Below are 23,459 nucleotides of genomic sequence, written 5' to 3'. Positions count from 1 at the left end.
TCATCAGTTCTCCAGACCACCATAACTTCCTGTGAATAAGGTCAAAATACTGGCGCGGTCATAGATATATACATAGAAGCCTCATTAGGGGCTGCGCGGATTGGTCGAATGAGTATATATTTCTATGATCGCGCCGGTATTTTGACCTTATTCGCAGGAAGTTATGGCAGTCTGGAGAGCTGATGACATTCGTCTGATAATAGGTGAAATAATAGCAAAAATACCGTTTGTTTTCTCGCAGAAGCCGATCGTTTCGGGTCTTAAGACATCAAAGTGTCGTCACAAGCCGCGGGGTTTAAATTGAAGTTGTCTGTGCATGTTTTTTTTACTCTAATAGAATTCGACCCCACTCACATGCATTATACGACCATCACACTGCAACGGTTGGAGTTAAAAATCTTCATTTGTGTTCTACTGAAGAAACAAAGACACCTACATCTTGGATGCCCTGGGGGTAAGCAGAAAAACATAACATTTTCGTTTTTGGGTGAACTATCCCTTTAATGTGTTTTCAGCCTTTCTGGATCATGTGTGCACTTTCAAAAGAACTAAAGTATTTCAGATGTATCATATAAAACAAAATATTTTATTTATTCTGGATGCTAAACGCTCAAACTGAGCAAAAGTTGAAAAAAAAAAAAAACATGTTTTCACACACATAAGGTACAACAGAGTTTTTACAATTCAAAAGCAAACCAATTAGGAAGATCATTAAAAAAATGAAAAGGATTGGTTTTGACTTTTTGGGGTTCCCACAAAAACATGTAGGCCTACTTCATGGATTTTGAAAAAAGGATGATAGGTAACACTAGAGCATTCTGTCCTTCACAGAGGGAGCGAGAAGCCTGTAATTGTTGCTTACAGTACAGTCTAATATAGACACATGGTTTTCTTAAAATCACTTACAGTAAAACAAGCACTTGATCAGATACGTTGCACCAAAACTTCATAGAATACAATTCAAACATTCAGAGCCATTCCAGGTCACACACTACAGACTCATCAGGTCATGACATGATTTAGACTTCAGTTTGAAGGCTGCTTGCTTGTTCTTCTTAGCAACCATTCTGTTAATGAAACGCTTCGCTTTCTTTGGGAGACTCTCCCGACGATTTTGAAGAGAGCAGCGTCTGGTGAGGGTCTCCACGCTGTTTCTTCGTAGACGGAGCTGGCGGATGATGCCTTCAAACAGTGGCCAGACGTTGTGTTGCATTGCCGCAGACGTCTCAATGAACTTACAGTCAAAGACAGCAGCCGACGCACGACCCTCTGAAAAATAAGAGTAGAAATAAAGTATAAAATGAAAATTCTCAGTGATATAAACTAAAGCAAAGAGAGCACTGAGGGGTTTAAAGCTATTGGTTTTAAAGATACTGAAGTAACTTTATTTAAGATAAGGCATTTAAGAGGTTTACTATACTGACCACTAACGGACACTTCTCGGCATCGGACGAGGTCACATTTATTTCCGGCCAGGATGATTGGAGTGCGGTCAGCCTCACGTTCACGCCGGACCTGGATACGAAGCTCTGATGCGCGAAGGAAGCTTGAACGATCTGTTATGGCATAAACTATAATGAAAGCATCTCCTGCCTGCAAACATCGCTCCTGCGTCCAGCTGCCCTCATCCTGATGAACACAAAAATTAGAAAGTCTCAGAATCTCTAATTACTTATAAAAAAGCACATTAATATAAATTGCTGACAAACTAAAAGTGTTACCTGTGAATCCCACATGTCGAGTAGGGTAACGGCGGCCCTCTCACCGTCTACTGTAATTGTCTGCTCAAATACTTCACCTATAACAACATTAAAAAAGGAAAAAAAAAAAAAAAAAAAAAGAGTTAAAACAAGGTTATGAATACTGGTCATGGCAAATACACAGATACTTATACTCTGACTTACTTTAATAAAGTATAGGCCTATTAATTATTATAGCCTATATTGACGACGTTTTAGGATCTGATGGGGTTACACAACTCTTGAGATTTTGTAATTCTGAAAATATGATCCGTAAATGTTTCTTAAACATTAAATTGTAGGATTATGATAGAAAAAAATAATAATTTATGAACTTTAAAAATAGAGCTGCTATAGGCTTAAAGGGGTTAGTTCACCCCAAAATTATATTTTGAAGAATATCGGTAACCAAACAGTTGATTGATCCTCCATTGACTTGCATTGTTCTTACAACAACAAAACATTCTTTTGTGTTCAGCAGAAGATTTTCACACAGCTTAGGAACAACTTGAGGGTGAGCAAATTATGGCAACATTTTCAATTTTGGGTGACCTATCGCTTCAAGAACGCAAGTGGAAAGGTATCAGTGAACACTTTGTGATTATTTGCTATAGGCTAGTTAGAATATCTGTGAATAGGAGTATACAAAAAAAAGTCAACATACCTCCATACAACTCGCATTCGCTCCCCATGCTGTCTGACGCCCCAGCGAATATACTGGCGAGCGCGGACTTCCCGACGCCGTTGTCTCCAAGCAGGACAACAGTAAAGGGTCCGACCGATGCTGGAGTCGCAGACTCGGTTGAGAGAGCGGAGTCCGAGGAGGCGGACGAGCAGGAACTGGACCGGGACATACCGATGTCGGGGTGCGCGAAAGCATCGCTCAGCAGCTGCCCGCCGTCCGTCCCGCAGATGCTCCACCGGTGCAGGTGATGCTGAACGCGAACGCTTTGGCGCCGCATGCTCGCCAGCAGGGTCATGTGTGCAATTCGGCGACAAACCCTCGATTGGTTAAACGACGGTTGTCTCTTTGAGTCTGATTAAAGCAAAGAATGAACGGACGGTGTAAAATTGTGCTCCAATAATAGATCCAGTCCCATGGAGCAGAAACTTGCTCAGCAAGATCTAATTGCGCTCGGCTTCGTTGTCTTCAATTAAGCACACCTGAATGAGGATTGGTGCTTTTTGCTCGGGTAATCCTGTACGTCTCTGTTTTGCGCAGTAATGTGCTTTGAGCCCTCAGTGCAGTTCATGGTTATATTAAGGTCTCAGCAGCAGAGCCAGTGAGGATTTCCTTGACGTCACTTCTCCCTCCCAGTGAGCTGCAGCGGGTCTTTCCTTATACCGCCCGGTGGGTGTGAAATGCGGTGTTTCATCTCTAGAGACGTGATTCTAGTCCTAAAGGGATGCTAGGAAACCCGCCAAAATTGGAGAGAAAAACAGATTTAGGGAAATGTGTGGGTGTGTTTTGGACTTCCAAAGTGTAAACTTAAGATATTGATTTAACGTTAAGCACAATCATTTACAGCATTTGATTGGCTACTGCTGTATTGATTCAGTTAATTTGCGATATTCTTAGATTAATCCAATACATTTTCGAAGGTAGTGATGTATTTTCATACTGTGTAAGAATATATTAAAGGTATAGTTCACCCAGAATGAAAATTCTTCATCATTTACTCACGCTCAAGTTGTTCCAAATCTGTATGAATTTCTTTGTTCTGCTAAACACAGAGGAAGATATCAGGAAGAACGTCCAAGCAGATCTCAGCAGCCATTGACTATCATAGTATTTTTTCCCCACTATGGTATGGCTGCCAACATCTGCTTGGTAACAAACAATCTTCCAGATATCTCCCTTTGTGTTCAGTAGAACAAAGAAATTCATACAGGTTTTGAACAATTTGAGTGTGAGTAAATGATGACAGAATTTTCAGTTTTGGGTGAACTATCCCTTTAATATATTCTTACACCGTATGAAAATACATCGCTACCTTCATATTTCAGGAAGGGATGCAAAAGGATGATCATACTTGAGGGTCCTTGCCATCAAAAGTTTGAAACCTGTACATCTATAACAGATTATGTACTTGCATGTCTGAACGAAGTGCTGCATACAAAAACCAACTTAACAAAACGGACTGCGGGTGGCATTGTTAAGTTCAGTGACATTATGCAACCTTGATTAGTATGTTGGTTAGCACAGTAAACCAGTTAAGGCCAGGTCAAATCAGGACACCTATCAGGATAGTAGATCCTATAAGGACGATTAATCGTATTCAGTACAGACACAGACAAACTCTGTCTGGTACAGCAGTTACTATACTCTAAATATACTATATATTTTATATTAAGCTCTAGACTTGTACGGAATTGAATGCAGAATGCAAATCACAATCTGAAACAAATACCTCGGTCATTTTAATTCTGTCAAGACTTCAATGCAAACACCAACCCACAAGACACCAATGTGACCGAACCAAACCAAGACCAAATTCTCAGCAGGTCAATATGTGGCGTACAACACCAAATGCTCATGCTCTCTTTTTCACGTATGCGCAAACGTGCACATAAACACGTACCGAGATGCAGATTACATTCACTCTGCTGCTCAAAGAGCCACAGATGACAGATTATAATGAGTTATTAATGTAATTGCTGGATTATGAGGACTGTTTCTATATTCAGAATTGATATAGACAAAGGGATTGGACGGATAAGAGAAATTGCAGTAGAGTGCCGGATTATTTCCTTCATTCATTCACTTCTCTAAGAGCGGATCAGAAATAGGCCATCAGAGATCAGAGATGCTTTCTGATGTGATAAATATGAAAGCTTATCAGTCTGGAGCAACGTATGCAAAAAAATAATGTAAATTGGTTAGTGCAACTCGTGTGTGTTAAAGGGCTGCTATAGACGTGGGGTCAGTGAAGACTGAGACCTGAGCTGACCGTTGATTCCAATGCAATAATTGCAGAAACTGGGTCATGCGTCAGAAAAGGAGGGATGAAAAGGGATGAGTTAATTTAGTCTTAGAGAGCAAACACCACAAAGAAACCGATTAGACAGTGTGTCAAGTGTTAACTACCTTAAAGCATCCAAGTTGATATAGAGCTCAGTCTACTGTGTCACATGATCCTTCAGAAACCATTCTAATATGCATATTTGCAGCTCAAGAAACATTTATTATTATCAATGTTAAAAACAACAATTTTACAGTTTGTAATATTGTAAATATTTAATAATTGGGGGGTGTAAACTTTTAATTGAATGATCGGGGTAAATTGCACTTATCTTGCCTTCGGTGGAACGTAATATCTCATGTAGCGGGCAACTTTAAACAAAATAAAAACAAATTTCAGTTGAACATCAAGTGAATATTTTCACCTTTACTTAATAGTTGTGAATGAGTTCCTCAATTGTCCTTAGTGTGAGAACATAAATCTCAAAATCATACAGTCACTGTTGAAAAGGGTTTAAATATGCAGAAGATGCTAGAAAACCAAAGAATGTTACACCGTAAACCCCAACGCTCAAAATAATGAATTGGTTTGAGTAGAGCCAACTCAAATTAAACAAATTAGTTCAATCAAATTAACCGAGTATTTAGAACTTTCTTTTTCATTTGAGTTCTCAAAACTGACACATTTTAAGTAATATGAATTGTTTCATTGTTTTGAGTTTTATGAACTTGTTTCTTTTCATTTAGACAAACTTAAATTTAACTGAAACTGGGCTGGGATTTATATTTCCCAGTATGCTTTGCCATGACACTCAAAAGGGAGAGTAAATGCTAAAATGAAGTGTTATATTATGTTTTTGTGTGCAAGATTAACATTACGTGGGTGATTTAGTAGTGTTTAATGTTTTGTTATGCTAGTTAGGAAGAGTTTCTGTTATGTTTTAAGGGTTATGGTAACTCTTAAAACATAAACTCTTCTAAACTAGCATAGTGACGAGTGGAGCATGAATTTAGTTTGTGAACAGATACATGTTTATATTGCGGTCATCATTCAACAAGTGCTATGCTATGCTACCAAAGCATTGTGTAATAAATTAGCAAGGTGGCATTTATTGAATTAGCTCGTTAAAGCTAATCAAGTTTCCACTTTTAAAAATAAAAAAAAACTAAAACTTTACATTTATTACCTTACAAAATTTGAGGCAACAGATTGCCTCAATTTCTTTGAGTTTTGCCAACTTATTTGGGTTTACAGTGTTGGAATCTGGAGGATTTGCTGCTCAAACAAGGGACTCATGAACAACTATCACAAAAAAACAAAACAAAACAAAAAACAGTCGTTGATCATCCAGGTAACAATATACAATATATTAAGATTCAAGGGTTTTGAACTGGTTCATTTATGCAAATTCAGTTATTAGTTTCACTCTAAAAAATGCTGGGTTAAAATCAACCCAAGTTGGGTTGAAAATGGACAAACCCAGCAATTGGGTTGTTTTAAGCAAACATTTAACCCAACCGCTGGGTTAAAACAACCCAATTGCTGGGTCCATTTCAACCCAACTTGGGTTGTTTTTAACCCAGCATTTTTTTGTGAACTCTATATCAACATCCGTTATGTGAAACCGATTCTTCAGGAAAGTACCTAAATAAAAAAATAACATGCAATTTAACCTCTTATTTTGTTAATATTATGAACATCTTGCATATTCTGCAAGGGGTGTTTCTTGTTTTGAAGTAAAAATCCCCAGAGGCTAAGGTCGGTTTGTATTTTTGTCTTTCATAATTACATATGCTATTGCATTCATATGAATTGTCTGTCTTTCAGAAGCTTTTCTCCTAGCATAAGTAAAAAGCTTTGTAACATACAGTATGCACTGCAAATGCACCATTACGCCCTCATTAACCTAACTGATCTGAGCACACGTCTTCACTTTGTTCTGTGACGGTTCTTTCCCGTGGGACGATAGTGCAGGAACGATCTGTACAACTGACGGTAAAGGCTTGGCTGAGGAACATGCACAATAGACACGTCCCTACAGACCGAATACACATTGTATTGTTACTCTGGTAACAGTTGCTGGGATCTCATCATCACAGCCTGGCCAGTGTCAGGATCTCAAGAGGCTGCTTATACACAAGTGTCTGACTAACACGCCATGTTCAACACACTCTCTATAGGCGCACACGGAAAGACAACAACTGACTCACACGCTATATCATAGCAGAATGATTTACCACAGCCCCATTTAAACCCTGAAACATCGTCAATAAACTACAACGCCAGCAAACGTGAACCCAGATCAGTTTGGTTAATGAGTCACAGAGCTGACTAGCTCATCTCCTGCTGGTGACTGTTGTGCCTCGCTGCTTTCGTGATGGCTCGGTCATTTCTGGGTTTCTGTTACTAATGGTGACAATGGACAGATTTAGCTGGAAGCTCCATTAAATGTGTAACAACGTAATTCAGCACAGCATCATGTTCAAAGGTTCTCCTAATTGAGATGGAACAAGCCTGGTTTGGGAAACATTTGATATAAACCATCCACATTGCAAAAACTAGGGTGACCTGTATATTCATAAACACCAAAGAACAAATTAAACCAGTGATTAAAAACTAATACAAATGATTACATTTAGGATAAATTAAGTGTGGGAGCTGGATGTTCTCAGTCAGAATTATACTGGACACAGGATCTTTAAAAGAATCACAATTTTTACAGACAAGGCTTAAGCCTAATCCTAGACTAAAATGCATGTTTGAGCTGTCTTAACTGAAAGCAACTTGCACTGACATATCTTAAAATATGTCAGTGCCATTGTTTTGTCTCAAGATGCACACCAGTAATGTTTTTTTTTTCTAAGGCATGTATACAAAAGCTACTTAAATGTACTAATTAATCCTGGCTTAACCTAAGCCCTGTTAATCAAACCAGACCATAATGTGACAATATATTTGTCTGACAGATGCTCTGGTGCCATTTCTGATTATGTTATTAATATATCAGCAGGTTCCCTAAATGGACACAAACACACTTGCTCATGCAGACAACCGAAATATAAGAACGATGTAGAAAGATTTTATTGTTCAAATATACTAATATAGAGATATTTACACAACGTGAGGGCAGTGGGTGTGTATGCAAGTGTCTTTGGGAAGAGGAAGAGTTTAGACTGTTGTTTGGGATTTAGAAGTGGTGCTTTGAAAGGCATATGTGATGTGGTTACGGGCATGATTTAGGTAAACATCATCATATGTTTGAACAGATCCAGAAAAGTGCCTCCAGTGCATGAGCTCGGACATGCTGACTCGTTGGGGAAGGGACACTGTGCTATCGGCATGGCGACCCAGCTGACATACCCTTCCGGTCTCTTCGTTTATCTCCTTCACAAAACCTGGCACAAATAAATGCAAATGAATTAAAAAGGGCTTCTAATTCAAAGTGTTAAAGGAACACACCACTATTTTTGAAAATAGGCTCATTTTCCAACTCCCCTAGAATTAAACAGTTGAGTTTTACCGTTTTCGAATCCATCTCCAGATCTGGCGGTAGAACTTTTAGCATAGCTTAGCATAGATCATTGAATCTGATTAGACCGTTAGCATCTCCCTCAAAAATGACCAAAGACTTTTGCTATTTTTCCTATTTAAAACTTGACTCTTCCATAGTTACATTGTGTACTAAGACCGACGGAAAATGAAAGGTTTTGTTTTTATTGGCCGATATGGCTAGGAACTATACTCTCATTCCTGCGTAAAAATCAAGGAACTTTGCTGCCGTACCATGGGTGCAGCGGCGCAATGATATTATGAAGCGCCCGAAAATAGGCTAACTTCCATCAACATAACGGTCAAGACAATCTGCTGAAGTTCAAACTGACCATCAGAATGGGGAAGAAAGGTAATTTAAATGTGCACTGTGTAAATTTTAGCGGCATCTAGCGGTGAGGTTGCGAATTGCAACGGCTCACCCCTCCCTTTCGAAGCACATAGAGAAGCTACGATGGCCGACACAGGACAAAGATGTCGTTGTCTGAGACAGCAGAGAGTAGCTAGCGCACTGAAGAGCAGTTTGTCCGCTTGCCTGCTTCCAACATATCAACTTTGAGGACAAAATGTTCACTTGCTGCCTAATGTATCCCACCCACTAACAGGTGCCATGATGAAGATGATTGAAAGCCCTAATGTGTAACTGTAGGAGAATCATCTAGTTCCTCCATTATTTAATTGTGTTTAATTGATTTGATTTGTTTGCATTTATTTACCTGGTGTATTTCCATCTCCAGTGCACTGGCAGTCCAGTAGGTCATGTGTGAGGCAGGTTGTATTAGGGTCAAAACTGAAAAGGTCCCGTAGCTCCTCAGCAGAAAAGCTAATATGCTCAGCTTTTTTGGTCAGGTCCACCACTGTCCCAGAAAGCCCCTGTTTACTCACCTGCCTCTGATAAATCTTCTCTTCAATGGACCCTACAAGAGACACATGCACATGGCAAATACTTTTTCCATCCATTAATCATCAATCTGAAAGCCTTCTATAAATAAGAGAGTGTCTCATTATGTGATATTTGTGTGGGTTAATGTTTGATGAAAGCCTGTGAGATGTTTCTGGTCAAGTACTTCTTGATAGTGCATAGTCATAACAAACAGCTAAATTTATCAAACGACAGACAGGCTGATGATAATCATTTTCTGGGTAATTTACAAATGTTGTGGTTACCTGTTGTTAGAAATCTGTAGGTGTGAACTGTTTTCTTCTGTCCATCTCGCCACACACGTGCCATGGCCTGACAGATGAATATCAATAATAATTAGATGATTGAGTCTTATAAAACAAGTGTTAAGCTCTCAGAAAGCATTTGTCATGGCAACAGACAAAATGAATGCCCCGTGAAAGATGCAGAGCATTCACACATAAGGAATTGAGAGAAAATGTAATGATCTACAAAATAGGCTTAAGGTTTTCTTGTATTCACTGCCACCTAGTGGTCTGCATGTGGATTTACAACAAGTGTAGTCTAATTGTAGTGTTTCTAACTGATCTCAAAACACTGCATTGCATGATATCTGTTTATGTATAATGCTGTATTATAGTGATTTTTTTGTTGCTTTGCAGTGTTACATGGCTAAGTGTAATGTGGAAGTCCACTGACCTGTATATCATTGGCAGGGTTCCAGTCTAAATCATATAAAACAAGATGAGAGGCACCAATGAGGTTTAGGCCCACCCCTCCAGCCTTGGAGCTGAGAAGCAACAGGAAGTTGGATGAGTGCGGGCTGTTGAAGGAATCAACAATTCGTTGTCTCTGGGCTAGAGGTGTCTGTCCATCAAGCCGACACCATTTATAGCCTATTTGATCACAGACATCCTGCAGCAAGTCAAGAGTCTGTGTGTAGTTGGACACCAAAACAACCCTAAGTAGAGAAAGACAGTTAGACAAAAATGCACATGAGTGTACTACACACATCAATAAAATGGAAATGTTGGTGGTGTCAAACAGGGTTTTCTTTATAATATAATATGATATTTGTAAATAATAATTGTTTTCCTTTTATGTTGTGTGTAAAGTGCTCGGAGCACTCAAAATTCTAAAATAAATTCTAATAAAATATCACACAATATAATTGTTTAAATGTACTTTATATGTTTTTATAAAGTGCTCAAAAATATAATATTTGTTTAGATGTACTTTTATAGGTTTTTTTTTATTTGTAAAGTGCTTGAGCACGTAAAAAACATACTATATGTAATGTTTATTTCATTCAATTCTACTTTTTCGGGACGGGTCTAATGCTATTTCATGCATTCTGACTTATTTACACTGTTAAAGAGTTGGATTCTCATGCTAAACATGGCCAAAATTCCTATTCCAAATACAATCCTTCAGGATTCGAAGTTTCAAGAAAGTTTCAGAAAGTTTTTTTTTTCGAGTTTGGCCATGTATTATGTCAAAAAGGGTGGAATTCCTTGTATGGGCACTTCTCCCGGCTGAGCGCGCGCACACATTAATGTGATTCATTCGGGTTACGGGAGCCATAGACAACTGTCATTTAGACCACAAAATCAACAATGTCACTAAAGAAGTGTTTTTATGGTTGTGAGGGGAAGATAACCTTGTTTAGGTTCCCAAATAACCCAGCGTTAAGGAAACAGTGGATATAGTTTGTTTTCCCGGAGCAGTAACGGAGTTCTGCAAGTGTGTTAGTTTGTTCCCGCCGGTCATGAGTCGAAACCGCAGACGGTGAGTGAAACTGCATCAAATGTCTGTTTTGTTGGCAATTGGCGTGTAAGTGAATATAATGTAAACAAAACGAACGTATAGTGAATCTAAAGTTATCGAGGGATAATGCCATGATGTATTGTGTGTGTGTGTGCGTCATGAGTGACTCTTTAGCTCCGCCCGGCGCCCACTGCATGCCTTCATGAGTTCAGCTGTTTTCGGAAAGAATCTGTACAGCATATCGGTCTTTTATAAATATGACAAAACTAAAGACTCTTCGGAAATATGAAGGATGCAATACTACTCTATAGGTACTCAAGATTAACATGAGATTGGCAGAAACTGTGTGTGTTATGACCCCTTTAAGCATATATTGCTTCTGTTACAAGGAAATTACCCTGTGGAGATTAATAAAGCATTTTCTTATCTTCAAAAATGTTATATAAGGTAAACTTAGTAGTAGCAACCTGGTTGAATTGCAAGACACTGTTGGTAATGTAACCTCAAAATCTAACTTTTACAAAGCCACTGATATGACTGATAGGAAGTGTTCATGTTGAGTGTACATCATTTAACATAAACATCAGACTTGTTCTAATAATTTCTTGATATGAAAACCCAGGAGTAAAGCTTTAAAATGAGATGATGTCTAATGAAGTATGACAGCAGTGGTATATGTGGTACCTGTCTGTTCGATTGACATGCTGTATCGCCGACAGCAGGTCTGTTAACACTAGAAGTTTTCCAGAGTCTGCAGTGCTGAAGGCACCTGTGGAATATCCTTCAGGAAAGAGTTCCTTCATTCCGTCCCCATACATCTCACCTGTCTTTTCCTGAAGCAAATACCACAAAGCACAATTAAAAAGCAGAAATATTTAGATTAAAAACGTGCAGGGCAAAATACCAGCACCTATTGTACCTGTAGAGTGTTGTAAAGCAGCCCGGGGTGGTTGCAGAGTTTCTTGAGGGCGTTGATGCATGCGAGGTGAGGGCTGTGTGTGTAAGTGTGTGTGCTGGCACCAGAGAGACAGGCTCTGATGGGCCGTGTGGCCAGAAGGACTCCATACAGACGCAGTTGCAGCTCAGTAGGTTTGCAGAATACGGTCCACTCAATCCGTTCAGATAAATACTGATTAATGATCTCCTGAGTGCGTCGTAATGTAAACACACCTGTTAGACGAAAGAGCTCAGCGGCACGTTCCTCTCCAATACGTCGCTCTTCCTAAAACACAATTCAATGCACAACATACCACACCAGCTGATGATGAATACTGTCTGGAGAATAGCTCAAGAATGTTGAAGAGCCTTTTTATCTGTTAGTATCGTACAGTCAGTGATGGATATCTAAATTATAAATGCTAATTTCCTTTATTTTATGTTCACATTATCTTTGCCATCACCTAAAACTGACTTAAAGTAAATCTTAAAAAATTCTAATTTAATAACACTGTTAAATGTGATATTTAGCAAATATTCACCAAAAAAAAACTATTTTCACACTGTATATTATAATTTTGTATTTGTATTATTTAATTTTAGTATTTTTGTGATTTCTAAACAGTATATTCATATATATATATATATATATATATATATATATATATATATATATATATATATATATATACATATACTCACACACACACACTGAACAAAATTATAAACGCAACACTTTTGTTTTTGCCCCCATTTTTCATGAGCTGAACTCAAAGATCTAAGACTTTTTCTATGTACACAAAAGGCCTATTTCTCTCAAATATTGTTCACAAATCTGTCTAAATCTGTGTTAGTGAGCACTTCTCCTTTGGCGAGATAATCCATCCACCTCACAGGTTTAGTATACCAAGATGCTGATTAGACAGCATGATTATTGCACAGGTGTGCCTTAGGCTGGCCACAAATAAAAGGCCACTCTAAAATGTGCAGTTTTATCACACAGCACAATGCCACAGATGCTGACTTCAGGAATGTCCACCAGAGCTGTTGCCCGTGAATTGAATGTTAATTTCTCTACCATAAGCACGTCACCAAAGGCGTGTCAGAGAATTTGGCTGTACATCCAACCTTACATCCAGTCTTACAACCACAGACCATGTGTAACCACACCAGCCCAGGACCTCCAGATCAAGCATCTTCACCTCCAAGATCGTCTGAGACCAGCCACCCGGACAGCTGCTGCAACAATCGGTTTGCATAACCAAAGAATTTCTCCCCAAACTGTCAGAAACAGTCTCAGGGAAGCTCGTCTACATGCTCGTCGTCCTCATCGGGGTCTCGACCTGACTGCAGTTCGTTGTCGTAACCGACTTGAGTGGGCAAATGCTCACATTTGATGGCGTCTGGCACTTTAGAGAGGTGTTCTCTTCACGGATGAATCCCGGTTTTCACTGTACAGGGTAGATGGCAGACTGCGTGTATGGCGTTGTGTGGGTGAGCAGTTTGCTGATATCAGCGTTGTGGATCGAGTGGCCCATGGTGGCGGTGGGGTTATGGTATGGGCAGGCGTATGTTATGGACAACGAAAACAGGTGCATTTTATTGATGCCATTTTGAATGAGATACCGTGACGAGATCCTGAGGCTCATTGTTTTGCCATTCATCCACGACCATCACCTCATGTTGTAGCATGATAATGCACGGCCCCATGTAGTCTAATCAGCATCTTGATATGCCACACCTGCGAGGCGGATGGATTATCTCGGGAAAGAAGAAGTGCTCACTAACACAGATTTAGACAGATTTGTGAACAATATTTGAGAGAAATAGGCCTTTTGTGTACATAGAAAAAGTCTTAGATCTTTGAGTTCAGCTCATGAAAAATGGGGGCAAAAACAAAAGTGTTGCGTTTTATAACTTTGTCCATATATATATATATATATATAAAATTTTTATATCGGTCATAATTATACATAATTATCGTTTTACCTCAGTGCAGGTGGGCTGGCGAGATCTGAGAATGGGCTCTTCATAAATCTTCCTGTAGGCCGCAGATGTTCCCAGAATTCCTGGATTTACAAACTCAATGATGGAATAAAACTCCTGCAGGTCATTCTGCACTGGAGTTCCTGTTAAATTAATAATTACATAACTTTTTAACAATTACATGATGATGTTATACTACTACACTTGTTTATAAAAGTGTATGTGTTTGTTTGAAATAGGAAACCTGTTAATATAAGACGGCGGTCACATGAGAGGGCTGTGAGAGCACTGGCCGTTTTGATGTTGCTGTTTTTAAGTCGATGACCCTCGTCACAGATGACCACTCCAAAATCCAGCTCTTTCAATCGGTCCACAGTGCGCAGCAACATCTCATAACTGATCACCATGACGGAGCAAAGAGGAGAAGAGGCAAAGTCATCCACGCGGTGCTCCTACAGAGACAACATACACTTTTAATCCTCTTATAGTCATCTGTCTAACTGACACAAACAGCCACACATACACACCTGGTCCACAGTGTAAACACTAATTCTCTCTCTGCCCAGCCACTTTTTGAACTCAGCAGCCCAGTTCTTGACCAAACTTCCTGGACAAACCACAAGTGCCCTCTTCAGTACAGGCCGCCCACCATAGGGGCCTTGTTTCAGTAGTGTCCACAGAACACAAATACACTGCAGCGTCTTCCCCAGTCCCATCTCATCTGCCAGAATAGCCCCATAGCGGCCAGCAAGTCTGCAACATACAAACATACATGTGCAAAAAACATGCATAAGCAAAGAAGTGCATATGTAAGAACATTGCAACAACAGATAAACTCTTGTTTACCTCATTCCCATTAAGCACTCATAAAGGAAGACCACGCCCTCTATCTGATGTGGCCGAAGATGACTGGTCAAATGGGGGTCAATGACCACATCCACCAGTGGAGAACCAGATTTATTATACAGCCACTGGTGATCAGTTGTCGGTCGTGGCATCACAAGGGCGCCTAGGCAGAAAGCAGGACAAATATGGATTTTTTTTTTTTTAAGACCACCAAGACTTTAGATTAAAATGTAATAGTTAAATTCATATTCCATCAGCTAAGGCTAGTCTCAGACTAAAATAGAGCATTATTGAGCTGTTTTAACTGAAAGCAACTTGCACTGACATATCTTAAAATATGTCAGCGTCATTGTTTTGTCTCAAGATGCACACCAGTAATGTTTTTTTTTCTATGGCACGCTTCTAAAAGCTACTTAAATGTTCTAACTGAACTAAGGCCTAATCCCGGCTTAATCTAAGCCCTGTCTGTGAAACCAGGCCATAATCTTTAAGGGCAAATGTATATGCTAAGTAATGCAACTGGGGCCTGGTTTCACAGACAGGGCTTGGATTAAGCCGGGATTAGGCCTTAGTTTAATTAGGACATTTAAAGGGATAGTTCACCCAAAAATTTTAATTCTGTCATCGTTTACTCCCCCTCAAGTTGTTCCAAACCTGTATGAGTTACTTTGTTCTGCTGAACACAAAAGAAGATATTCTGAAGAATGTTTGTAACCAAGCAGATATAGCAACCATTGACTATCATAGTAGGGAAAAAAATACTATGGTAGTCAATTGTTGCTCTATCTGCTTGGTTACAAACATTCTTCAGAATATCTTCTTTTGTGTTCAGCAGAACAAAGTAACTCATACAGGTTTGGAACAACTTGAGGGGGAGTAAATGATGACAGAATTTTCATTTTTAGGTGAACTATCCCTTTAAGTAGCTTTTATAAGAATCACTTAGAAAAAAAAACATTACTGGTGTCTATCTTGAGACAGCTCAAACATGCAGTTTAGTCTGGGCCTTTAGCCTTGGCTGTGAAACCATGGGTGGAACCATTTTTATTCACATTTTTGTCTTCAATAATTTATTTTAAATAGACTTGCAGTGTGACAGATTAAAAAAAATAATAATATTCAATTTATCAATCAAAAAAGGACATTTTTAATTATAATTCTAAAATAGACAAATGCTGTATTAGTTGAGCATGTGCTGTACCTGGTGTGTTAGGGTCATGTCTGGGTTTACAGATTGGTTTGTCAGGTTCAGATTCCATAAGTGCACCTTCCTTGAGCGCTGGTTTGGTAAATGATTTGGACACTGGTCGATATACAGGAGCCTTCAAGACCTTTTCTGCAGGAATCTCAACAGCAGCATCTTGGAAACAACGGCCTTTGGCGTAGTCCTCATCGGCTATGACTCCCATGACTTCGATTTGTTTCCCTCCCACCATAAGAGTCTGACCCTCACACAAGCTCTCCAGCTCTGATGCCTTGTAGCCTGAACCTAACAGAAAAACACTGATTCAAAACACACATCTACACAGACTAAATAATTATCATGATATCATATGACCAATAACCGATAAATGGCAAATAGTAACATTTTTGTATGCATAATGAGAAAATGGATATTCAGAGATGTGCTAAAAATGACTAAATTATTATCTTTTTTTAACTTGAAAGCATTAAATGAAGAGGGGAAATGAGCATAACATGCACAAATATACAATATCAACTGATAGACCAAAAAAACCCTCCAATATTGACTAAACAATATTTTGTGCATTCCTAAATTAAAATATGCATTTATGTACAAAATCAAATCCAAAAGCTGTGCTAGAATGTGCTGTGATAGGCTTACCTCGTCCAATGTCCCGCCCCTCCATGTCTTTGAGCACAACAGTCCGCCCCCTGGCAACTAGCACAGCGTCGCCTTCCCATCGCTTATGTTTCCTGGATGACGCCTTGCACCACATTACACTATAGTAACGTGCTTTAAAATAAACAAAAAAAGGATCAGCACTAATACCATGACAAAGCAATAGCCTACATCATAGACAATGTTGTACTGATAACAAAGTCAGGTGAAAAAACAGTGGCATAAAAATAATTCAAATTTTCAGTTGCAAGAATTTCACAGTCTAAAGTCAGCATGAAATCAAAATATTTAAAAAAAAAAATGTTATATTGCAATTTTATTACAGGATATCTCTGTCTGTGCACATCGTTTTCTTAACATTCATGTTTCTTTACATTCAAAAGACAGCGATCCAATGATCTTATCAAGTCCCACCCTGCATTTTCTCTCGTTTCTGAAGTGGTTTCATTCTAATATACGCCACAATATGAGAAAAATAGCAATTTCGATTTCATACTGACTTTACATTGCATTATACAGTAAATAAACACACAAATTACGTCTTTACAAACAACTCAACTGAGAAGGTTCTCGGTCATTGCTGTTGCTATGTAACACTTCCTGAGTGACAAAGAAAATATGAAAGGACGGGCTTAAACAGAGATTAAAACAATTATGAATTTATTAGCGAATCCGTACAAAATAAAAAAAACAATTCTTCAATCAGGGCATTCACACATTAAAAACTTTAATTCCTACAACAAACATCAGAAACAATCCTCGTACAAATGTCGCTTGAATACAAAAACTGTACAAACAAGAAATTAACTATACAAACAAGTTTGCTCATTTCGACTTCATATTAACAAGTTCCCTTTGTGATACACTTGCAGATCTGACACCGTACATGTCACACCAATGGCAATCCTTGGCGTAGTCTGGCCGCCCTCAATTTCTCCACTTTGACCCTTGACCGGAGAAGCTCCTCCTCCAACTGTTGCTTTCTCTTAAGTCCCTCCCTCTTCTCCTCGAGATATAGTCCAAGCTTTCTGTGATTGGCCAGAAGCAGCTCATGCTCCTCTCGCATCATTGTCAAAGCTTCTGCCTCAAAAATGGAATTTTTGAACACCGCCCTCCCCCTCTGATATGCACTCCTCCTGGCGCCGAGTGCCGACGGTGAGGGCGGCAGGTGTACGGAGGAGGGGCACGGAGAGAGAGAGGCCGCGTACACGTGGGAAGCTAATTCCTCCTCCTCCTCGTCTTCCTCCTCTTCCATTACTTCACTGTCCCTCTCGTTCTGTCCATGGTGGGCCTGACTGCTTGGTGTGGCGATGGTGATGGGTGAACCGTGGGATGTAATCAAGTGGATATCAGGAGGCGGTTTCACATCCTCCGTCTCCACCCTCACAACCGCAACATGCGGATAGTCCGACAACGCTGGGAGGGACAGGCTGCTGCCCGGCTGCTCAACTGGAGAATTCCTCTTGAACTGAAGCCTAGCACAGACACATACACATGATTCATTAAAAAAAAAATTCAGAAAATTTTATTTTGAACATTATTCATAAAAATGTGCTGACTCACATTCAATGAGTCAATGAGATCAATTCTCATTTGTACATCTCGGTAAAGATTCTCAGTTTTAATCCAATAACATATCAACCATCTAATTCAACTAGCCAATTCAAAAGAATCAGATTATGTTCATCCACAACTCTCAGCTGTATTGGATTTGTGGTGACAAAAGGCAGACCTGTTGTTTTGTCAACAACAGAAAGCCTAAGATAGAGAAGACATGGAGATGTCAGTGGAAAGTAACTCCTCTGGCACACGGTGGCAAACCTGGCATTAACGCAGCATCGGAAATGCGCATCCAAAGCCCCTCAGTGCTGCAGCTTACCTCTGGCACAGGACAGAATGAAAGGACAGCGAGTGTGTGACTGCAATGTGTGCTTTGGTCGCATAAGACAAACTAAAAGATGTCTCTAAATGAGTCTAACAATATTAGGTTACACTTTATTTTAAGGTGTCATTGTTACAGTGTAATTATATATTTAAGGACTGAGTAATATTCAGTAGCTACATGCACTTACTATAGGGTTAGGGTTTGGTTTAGGGTTGCATGTAATTATACTCGTTTACTGTTATTACTATGGTAAGTACATGTAACAAGGACACTGTAAAATAAAGTGTATTAATAACCCAATATTAATATAAAATCACGATACAATCAAATCATAAATACAATATTAATATTAATCACTTATCATTCTGTCAGTGCACTGGAAGCTTCAGTCACCAAGACAAATTCCTTGTATGTGTAAGCATACTTGGCAATAAAGCTATTTCTGATTCTAATATTGGTAAACTCTAATTGGCTGAGTGTGACCATTAACAGCAGCCAAAGTAACTTATTATTGGTTTAAATGATCCATTGTGTGATAATGATGTTTTGAAATATAGATGCACCTGATAATGTGTGAGTTTTTGTTTTTTTCTTGTGTGTGTGTGAGTGTGTGCGTGTGCGTATCTGTATGCTCCATCTCACCTGTGGAGTGCGCTTTGCTCTTTGTCCCCTACGTGAAACAGCTGAGGTATCATTTCCATGATGCGCTTGGTTGGCTCCGAGATGCGGCCCCGGTACTCGGGCTGGGCATGGCTTCGATGCAGAACTTCCTGCTTGGCACTTTCTTTAAGTCGCTTATAGAGGGTCCGAAGACCCTGTGCCGTTCTGGGGGGCCTTTCGCCTCCTAAACTATTATAGCGTTCTGCTATGCTGTCCCAGCACCGGTTTTTATCCACAATCACGGCATGCTTGTTGGTGTGCTCCTCCAGAATGCGTATGTGAGGCTGGACCAGCCGCAGAAGATCCAGTTTCTCAGATAGGGTGAAGTTGGAAGAGCGGGCCTTGCCGACCATGCTGTTTGTCATGAATAAGGTAGACATCCTGCTTTTAGGCTGGTCTCAATGCTCCAGGTTTGATCTCCTTCTCCTCTTTTCCCAGTGCTGTGTGTGTCTGTCTTTCTCTACTCACTTGTGTGAGCAGGCTGCTGCACTGCTCGTCTCGGTTAAACAATACACACACATGCACAAACTGGCTCTCAAGCACACAGACGTAAGAAAAAGAATCAGGCTTAACTAGGCCAGCCTCGATTAGGCCCACGCCTACCCGGGGAGGGCTTTGCTGGAATTCCTTTTAGCTTAAGCTGACGCAGGTTCAGTAAAGCTGCTTAAGCCTGGCCTGACCTACATAACACACCCGACTATATTAGACTAGAAACACAGCGGAGCTCTCTTATGCCGCTGAAAACAGCGACATGTATTGCGTTATTAGCGGGAAACGACTGAAGGCGGGTTTTTGAGCGTGTTGTTATATTTTAACCGCGTCAAGTCTGTTGTGAGAGTGTAGAGCGAGTCCGCGCGACTACTGAAACGGCAAAGGGAAACATTAAACTGACGCATAATGTGCTCGCACCAGAACAACTGGGAAACAGTTATGTGCAGACAGTGTTTGTGTGAGAGAGGACCGCTTTCAAGACACCAGTTGCTATATTTCCCAGGCAGACACAAATGTACTACAGCTTACAGACTGAATGCAGGAAAGCTCTGCATTCAAGCTGTGCGCGGCACGCACACATAGCGCCTGTCAATCAAGCGGACCGTGAGCACGGATTGGTTAGTTTCGCTCAAAGCCGAAGTTAGAGGAGGGGAATAGACATGCCGTACTGTACTAGTTTTGGTTTAAGCTTTAATAAGTGACCAAATGCATTTCCTCTTTCTTGGTCGGAGTTTTATAGTGTTCGACCACTACCTTCTAGCAACTGGTGAGATATTATAAAATATCAACATGATAAAGGCTCATACGAAACTGACGCATATAAAGGCTTTGCTGTTATTATCACGCGGCTCTCTGGAATACTCAATTTTGCTTGGTCAGTCGCTCATCAATTTCTTTTTTTATATAGATGTGCTGCATGTGTCGATTTAAACTATTTAAAAAGGGTTTTGTTCTTGGAGTCCAAGTTTAAAATATAGTAATAAGTAATGCATTTCATATTGTTATAGTTACATTACCAGATGAAAAAATTATAATTGTATTATACCCTAAACCAGACCAAATCTGCAAAATCTGTTTAACATTCATTGAACAATAGATATTTATAATATATATTTAATCCTTTCAATCACTCACACACACACACACACACACACACACACACACACACACACACACACACACACACACACACACACACACACACACACACACACACACACACACACACACACACACACACACACACACACACACACACACACACACACACACACACACACACTATGATCTGTATCTTACCAGCAGTTGTGCAGTTTGCCTGCGTGTTTGGCTGTATTGAGCAGCTGTCTTCATCTGCTGATTGTTCAGGTTCAAGACAGTCAGGTGAAGACCTGAGGCTGTTTTCCTTACATTCCCCCTGAGGAACAGCACTCAGGACTCTGGCTAAAGCCTTACTGCCCAATGGAGCATTAGACACAGCTGGAGAATCTTTACTACTCAAACACCTCTGGACCTGCAAAGGAAAACAAACCCTAACAATGAAGAAGCAAAATGCACCTACTGCACCTTTTCAACCATAATGTAATACATAACTGCATTATTGTCATGATACAGATCAAAAGCCTTGTTGTAATAACACACACAAAGAAACTACAGTAAATAGACGATATGAATAGCAGCACATTAAAGACCCTCTGTGGTGAAAATCAAGTTGTTTATATGCCCATGTGGTGTTTTTAATATGCTTTAAGACAAACCATGTGCAGATTCATAAGTCAACACCATTGCTGATTTTCTCCATAAAACTGCCTTGAAAAAAAGACTGTCCGATGGTTGGATATCGCCAGTGTTTCGTATGTCACAAACTACCTTGGAACCAATCACATCGATGTGTGGGTGGGTTTTGCCATACCATTACTATGCTGGGAAGCAGGGAAGTCTCATAAGAAGGAAAATTTTCCCAGTATATTCTTCTGTTTATATGAAAAATCAGGTACATTTTGCAATATAGCGGGTGAATTATGTATATGATATATTACGATGTCTATTTACAACATGTTTTGGAAGTGTTGATCATTGAAGACAATCACAGACATACATGTTGCGCATGTGAACACAACGTCCAATCAGAGGGGTTTAAGAATCCGTTCAACAGCGCTCAAAATGCTAGATGGAAATGTGCTATCACATTTTTTCAAAATTTCAGTACCAACTTAATACAGAAGACAGTACTTTTGACAACACTCCTCCGGGGTGGCGAACTGGAACATGGCTTGTGTAACTTTAGCAACACATTATTAGCTGTTTGATGTAGTCAAGCCAAAGGCTAATCATATTAATTACCGTTATGTGTCCGACGCTGTAGAGAGCGATACATAAAACGCATACCATTCTGATACCTTGACTAGACAAGCCTGTATGAGTGAGCAGAGGCGGGGCTCATTTGCATATTCATAGTTCCCCATATACTAAAGCAAGGGTGTAGAATTACATTCAAGCTATTTAAGGCATGAATAAAAAATCTTCACAGGAAAAACTTTTAAAAATGTAATTTTGGTGATCAAGTTGACTATGGGATAAAATGATTGACTACAGGGGGACTTTAAGATATTATCAGTCACATATACATTACATAAGCAGAAACATTGCATAAAAATAATCATAATTTCCATTTTTTAATCATTCTCTTGTTTTGACTTATTCATTCAACCTTATTGAGCAGCACATTTCCCAAAGCAGGTGTGGGTGGTGGCGACGGTAGAGATGGTTCTGGCTGGGGACCCAACAAAGGTGGTCCATCATTCCTGGCTGGCCCCGGTGGCATAAACCTGGGTATCTTAGCAGCATTGCCACGGATCTGACTTGGAGCTCCAGATCTACGCATTCTGTCAATGAAAACACACATACCACTTTAGCTGAAGCACCACGCAGTGATAAAACCTCAAACTTCAAATTAAAGGGATAGTTTACTTTCTTCTGCAATTTTATCATAATTGTTTTAGTACTTTTGAGGAAGAAATTATTTGAAAAACAAAATAAATGCAGTTTTTACATTTTTGTTCTCAATACTTATATCATTTTAGATTTCAACAGAACTGAGATAACAACAGAAATGATTTTAATTTATTTATTCATATAATTATAATATGTGTGTTAACAGTTACACAGACATTTTATTAGTGGCAGAAATGTAATCCAATAATAACTATAGATTAAAAAATATATATAATTTGTATAAAATACACTGATTTAAGTCTTTAAGTCAACCTTAAATATAACATAACATAAAATATAATAACATAACATATAACAACGGTTCTTAGTTCATTCATAAAGTCCGACCTCACGAAAGTAAATAAATCGCGGTTCAATGGGTGAGTGTTTTGATTCACTCAAAAGAATCGGCTCATAAGAGTCATTCTTTCAAGAATCGGACTAAACTGGGGTGAATCTTAACAAGTGAATCATCTTAATCTTCATTAAAAATAACCGTTTCAGAAACAATGTCATACAGGTTTGGGATCGGATGACAGGAATGTGATAAACAATGACATAATTGAATGAATGACATAATTTCGGTGAACTATCCCTATTCCCTATTCGCACAGCGGCACAGGATATGTAACGTTAGCAAGCGTCAGTTGCTGTCGTTAGCGAAACCAGGGTAAACAAAGTTAGTTAAACAGCGGTGTGTGTTTACTTTTCAACTTGTCAAATGTACTTCGATTTAATATACTAATAGTAGATAGATAGTACGGCCAATGCTTACCTATTGTGTTTATTCCCTGTCTGTCAACCACTTTTCTTATTTTCAAAAATTCCCTCGTTAAAACATAAAGCGCGAGCGAGTCTCCCGCGGAAGTGACGTCTC

The 23,459-nt window shown here is 39.4% G+C and overlaps 3 protein-coding genes across 3 annotated transcripts; all 3 read right to left on the bottom strand.

Moving 5' to 3' along the window:
• Positions 1 to 485: 485 nt before the first annotated feature.
• On the bottom strand, positions 486 to 4,039 carry gem (GTP binding protein overexpressed in skeletal muscle). The gene is made up of 4 exons (XM_079836749.1): positions 2,404 to 4,039; positions 1,722 to 1,798; positions 1,425 to 1,629; positions 486 to 1,269 (listed from the first exon to the last, which is right to left on the bottom strand). The coding sequence occupies exons 1-4, from the start codon at positions 2,717 to 2,719 to the stop codon at positions 992 to 994; spliced, it is 876 nt and encodes a 291-aa protein (XP_079692875.1). The 5' UTR covers positions 2,720 to 4,039; the 3' UTR covers positions 486 to 991.
• Positions 4,040 to 7,765: 3,726 nt separating this feature from the next.
• On the bottom strand, positions 7,766 to 23,457 carry rad54b (RAD54 homolog B). The gene is made up of 15 exons (XM_079836746.1): positions 23,358 to 23,457; positions 22,299 to 22,473; positions 20,888 to 21,101; positions 16,534 to 16,665; positions 15,889 to 16,176; positions 14,688 to 14,850; positions 14,369 to 14,594; positions 14,086 to 14,293; positions 13,845 to 13,984; positions 11,839 to 12,141; positions 11,604 to 11,752; positions 9,852 to 10,113; positions 9,419 to 9,485; positions 8,968 to 9,168; positions 7,766 to 8,097 (listed from the first exon to the last, which is right to left on the bottom strand). Exons 2-15 carry the CDS (start codon positions 22,470 to 22,472, stop codon positions 7,871 to 7,873), a joined length of 2,754 nt encoding a protein of 917 aa, XP_079692872.1. The 5' UTR covers position 22,473; positions 23,358 to 23,457; the 3' UTR covers positions 7,766 to 7,870.
• LOC307138449 (fibrinogen silencer-binding protein-like) lies at positions 17,197 to 19,924 on the bottom strand. Its single transcript, XM_079836748.1, has 2 exons — positions 19,079 to 19,924; positions 17,197 to 18,026 (listed from the first exon to the last, which is right to left on the bottom strand). Exons 1-2 carry the CDS (start codon positions 19,474 to 19,476, stop codon positions 17,441 to 17,443), a joined length of 984 nt encoding a protein of 327 aa, XP_079692874.1. The 5' UTR covers positions 19,477 to 19,924; the 3' UTR covers positions 17,197 to 17,440.
• Positions 23,458 to 23,459: the final 2 nt, after the last annotated feature.

The sequence above is a fragment of the Gobio gobio genome (assembly GCF_949357685.1).
Source record: "Gobio gobio genome assembly, chromosome: 15".
Classification (NCBI taxonomy): domain Eukaryota; kingdom Metazoa; phylum Chordata; class Actinopteri; order Cypriniformes; family Gobionidae; genus Gobio; species Gobio gobio.
This window is presented reverse-complemented; position numbering and strand designations above follow the sequence as displayed.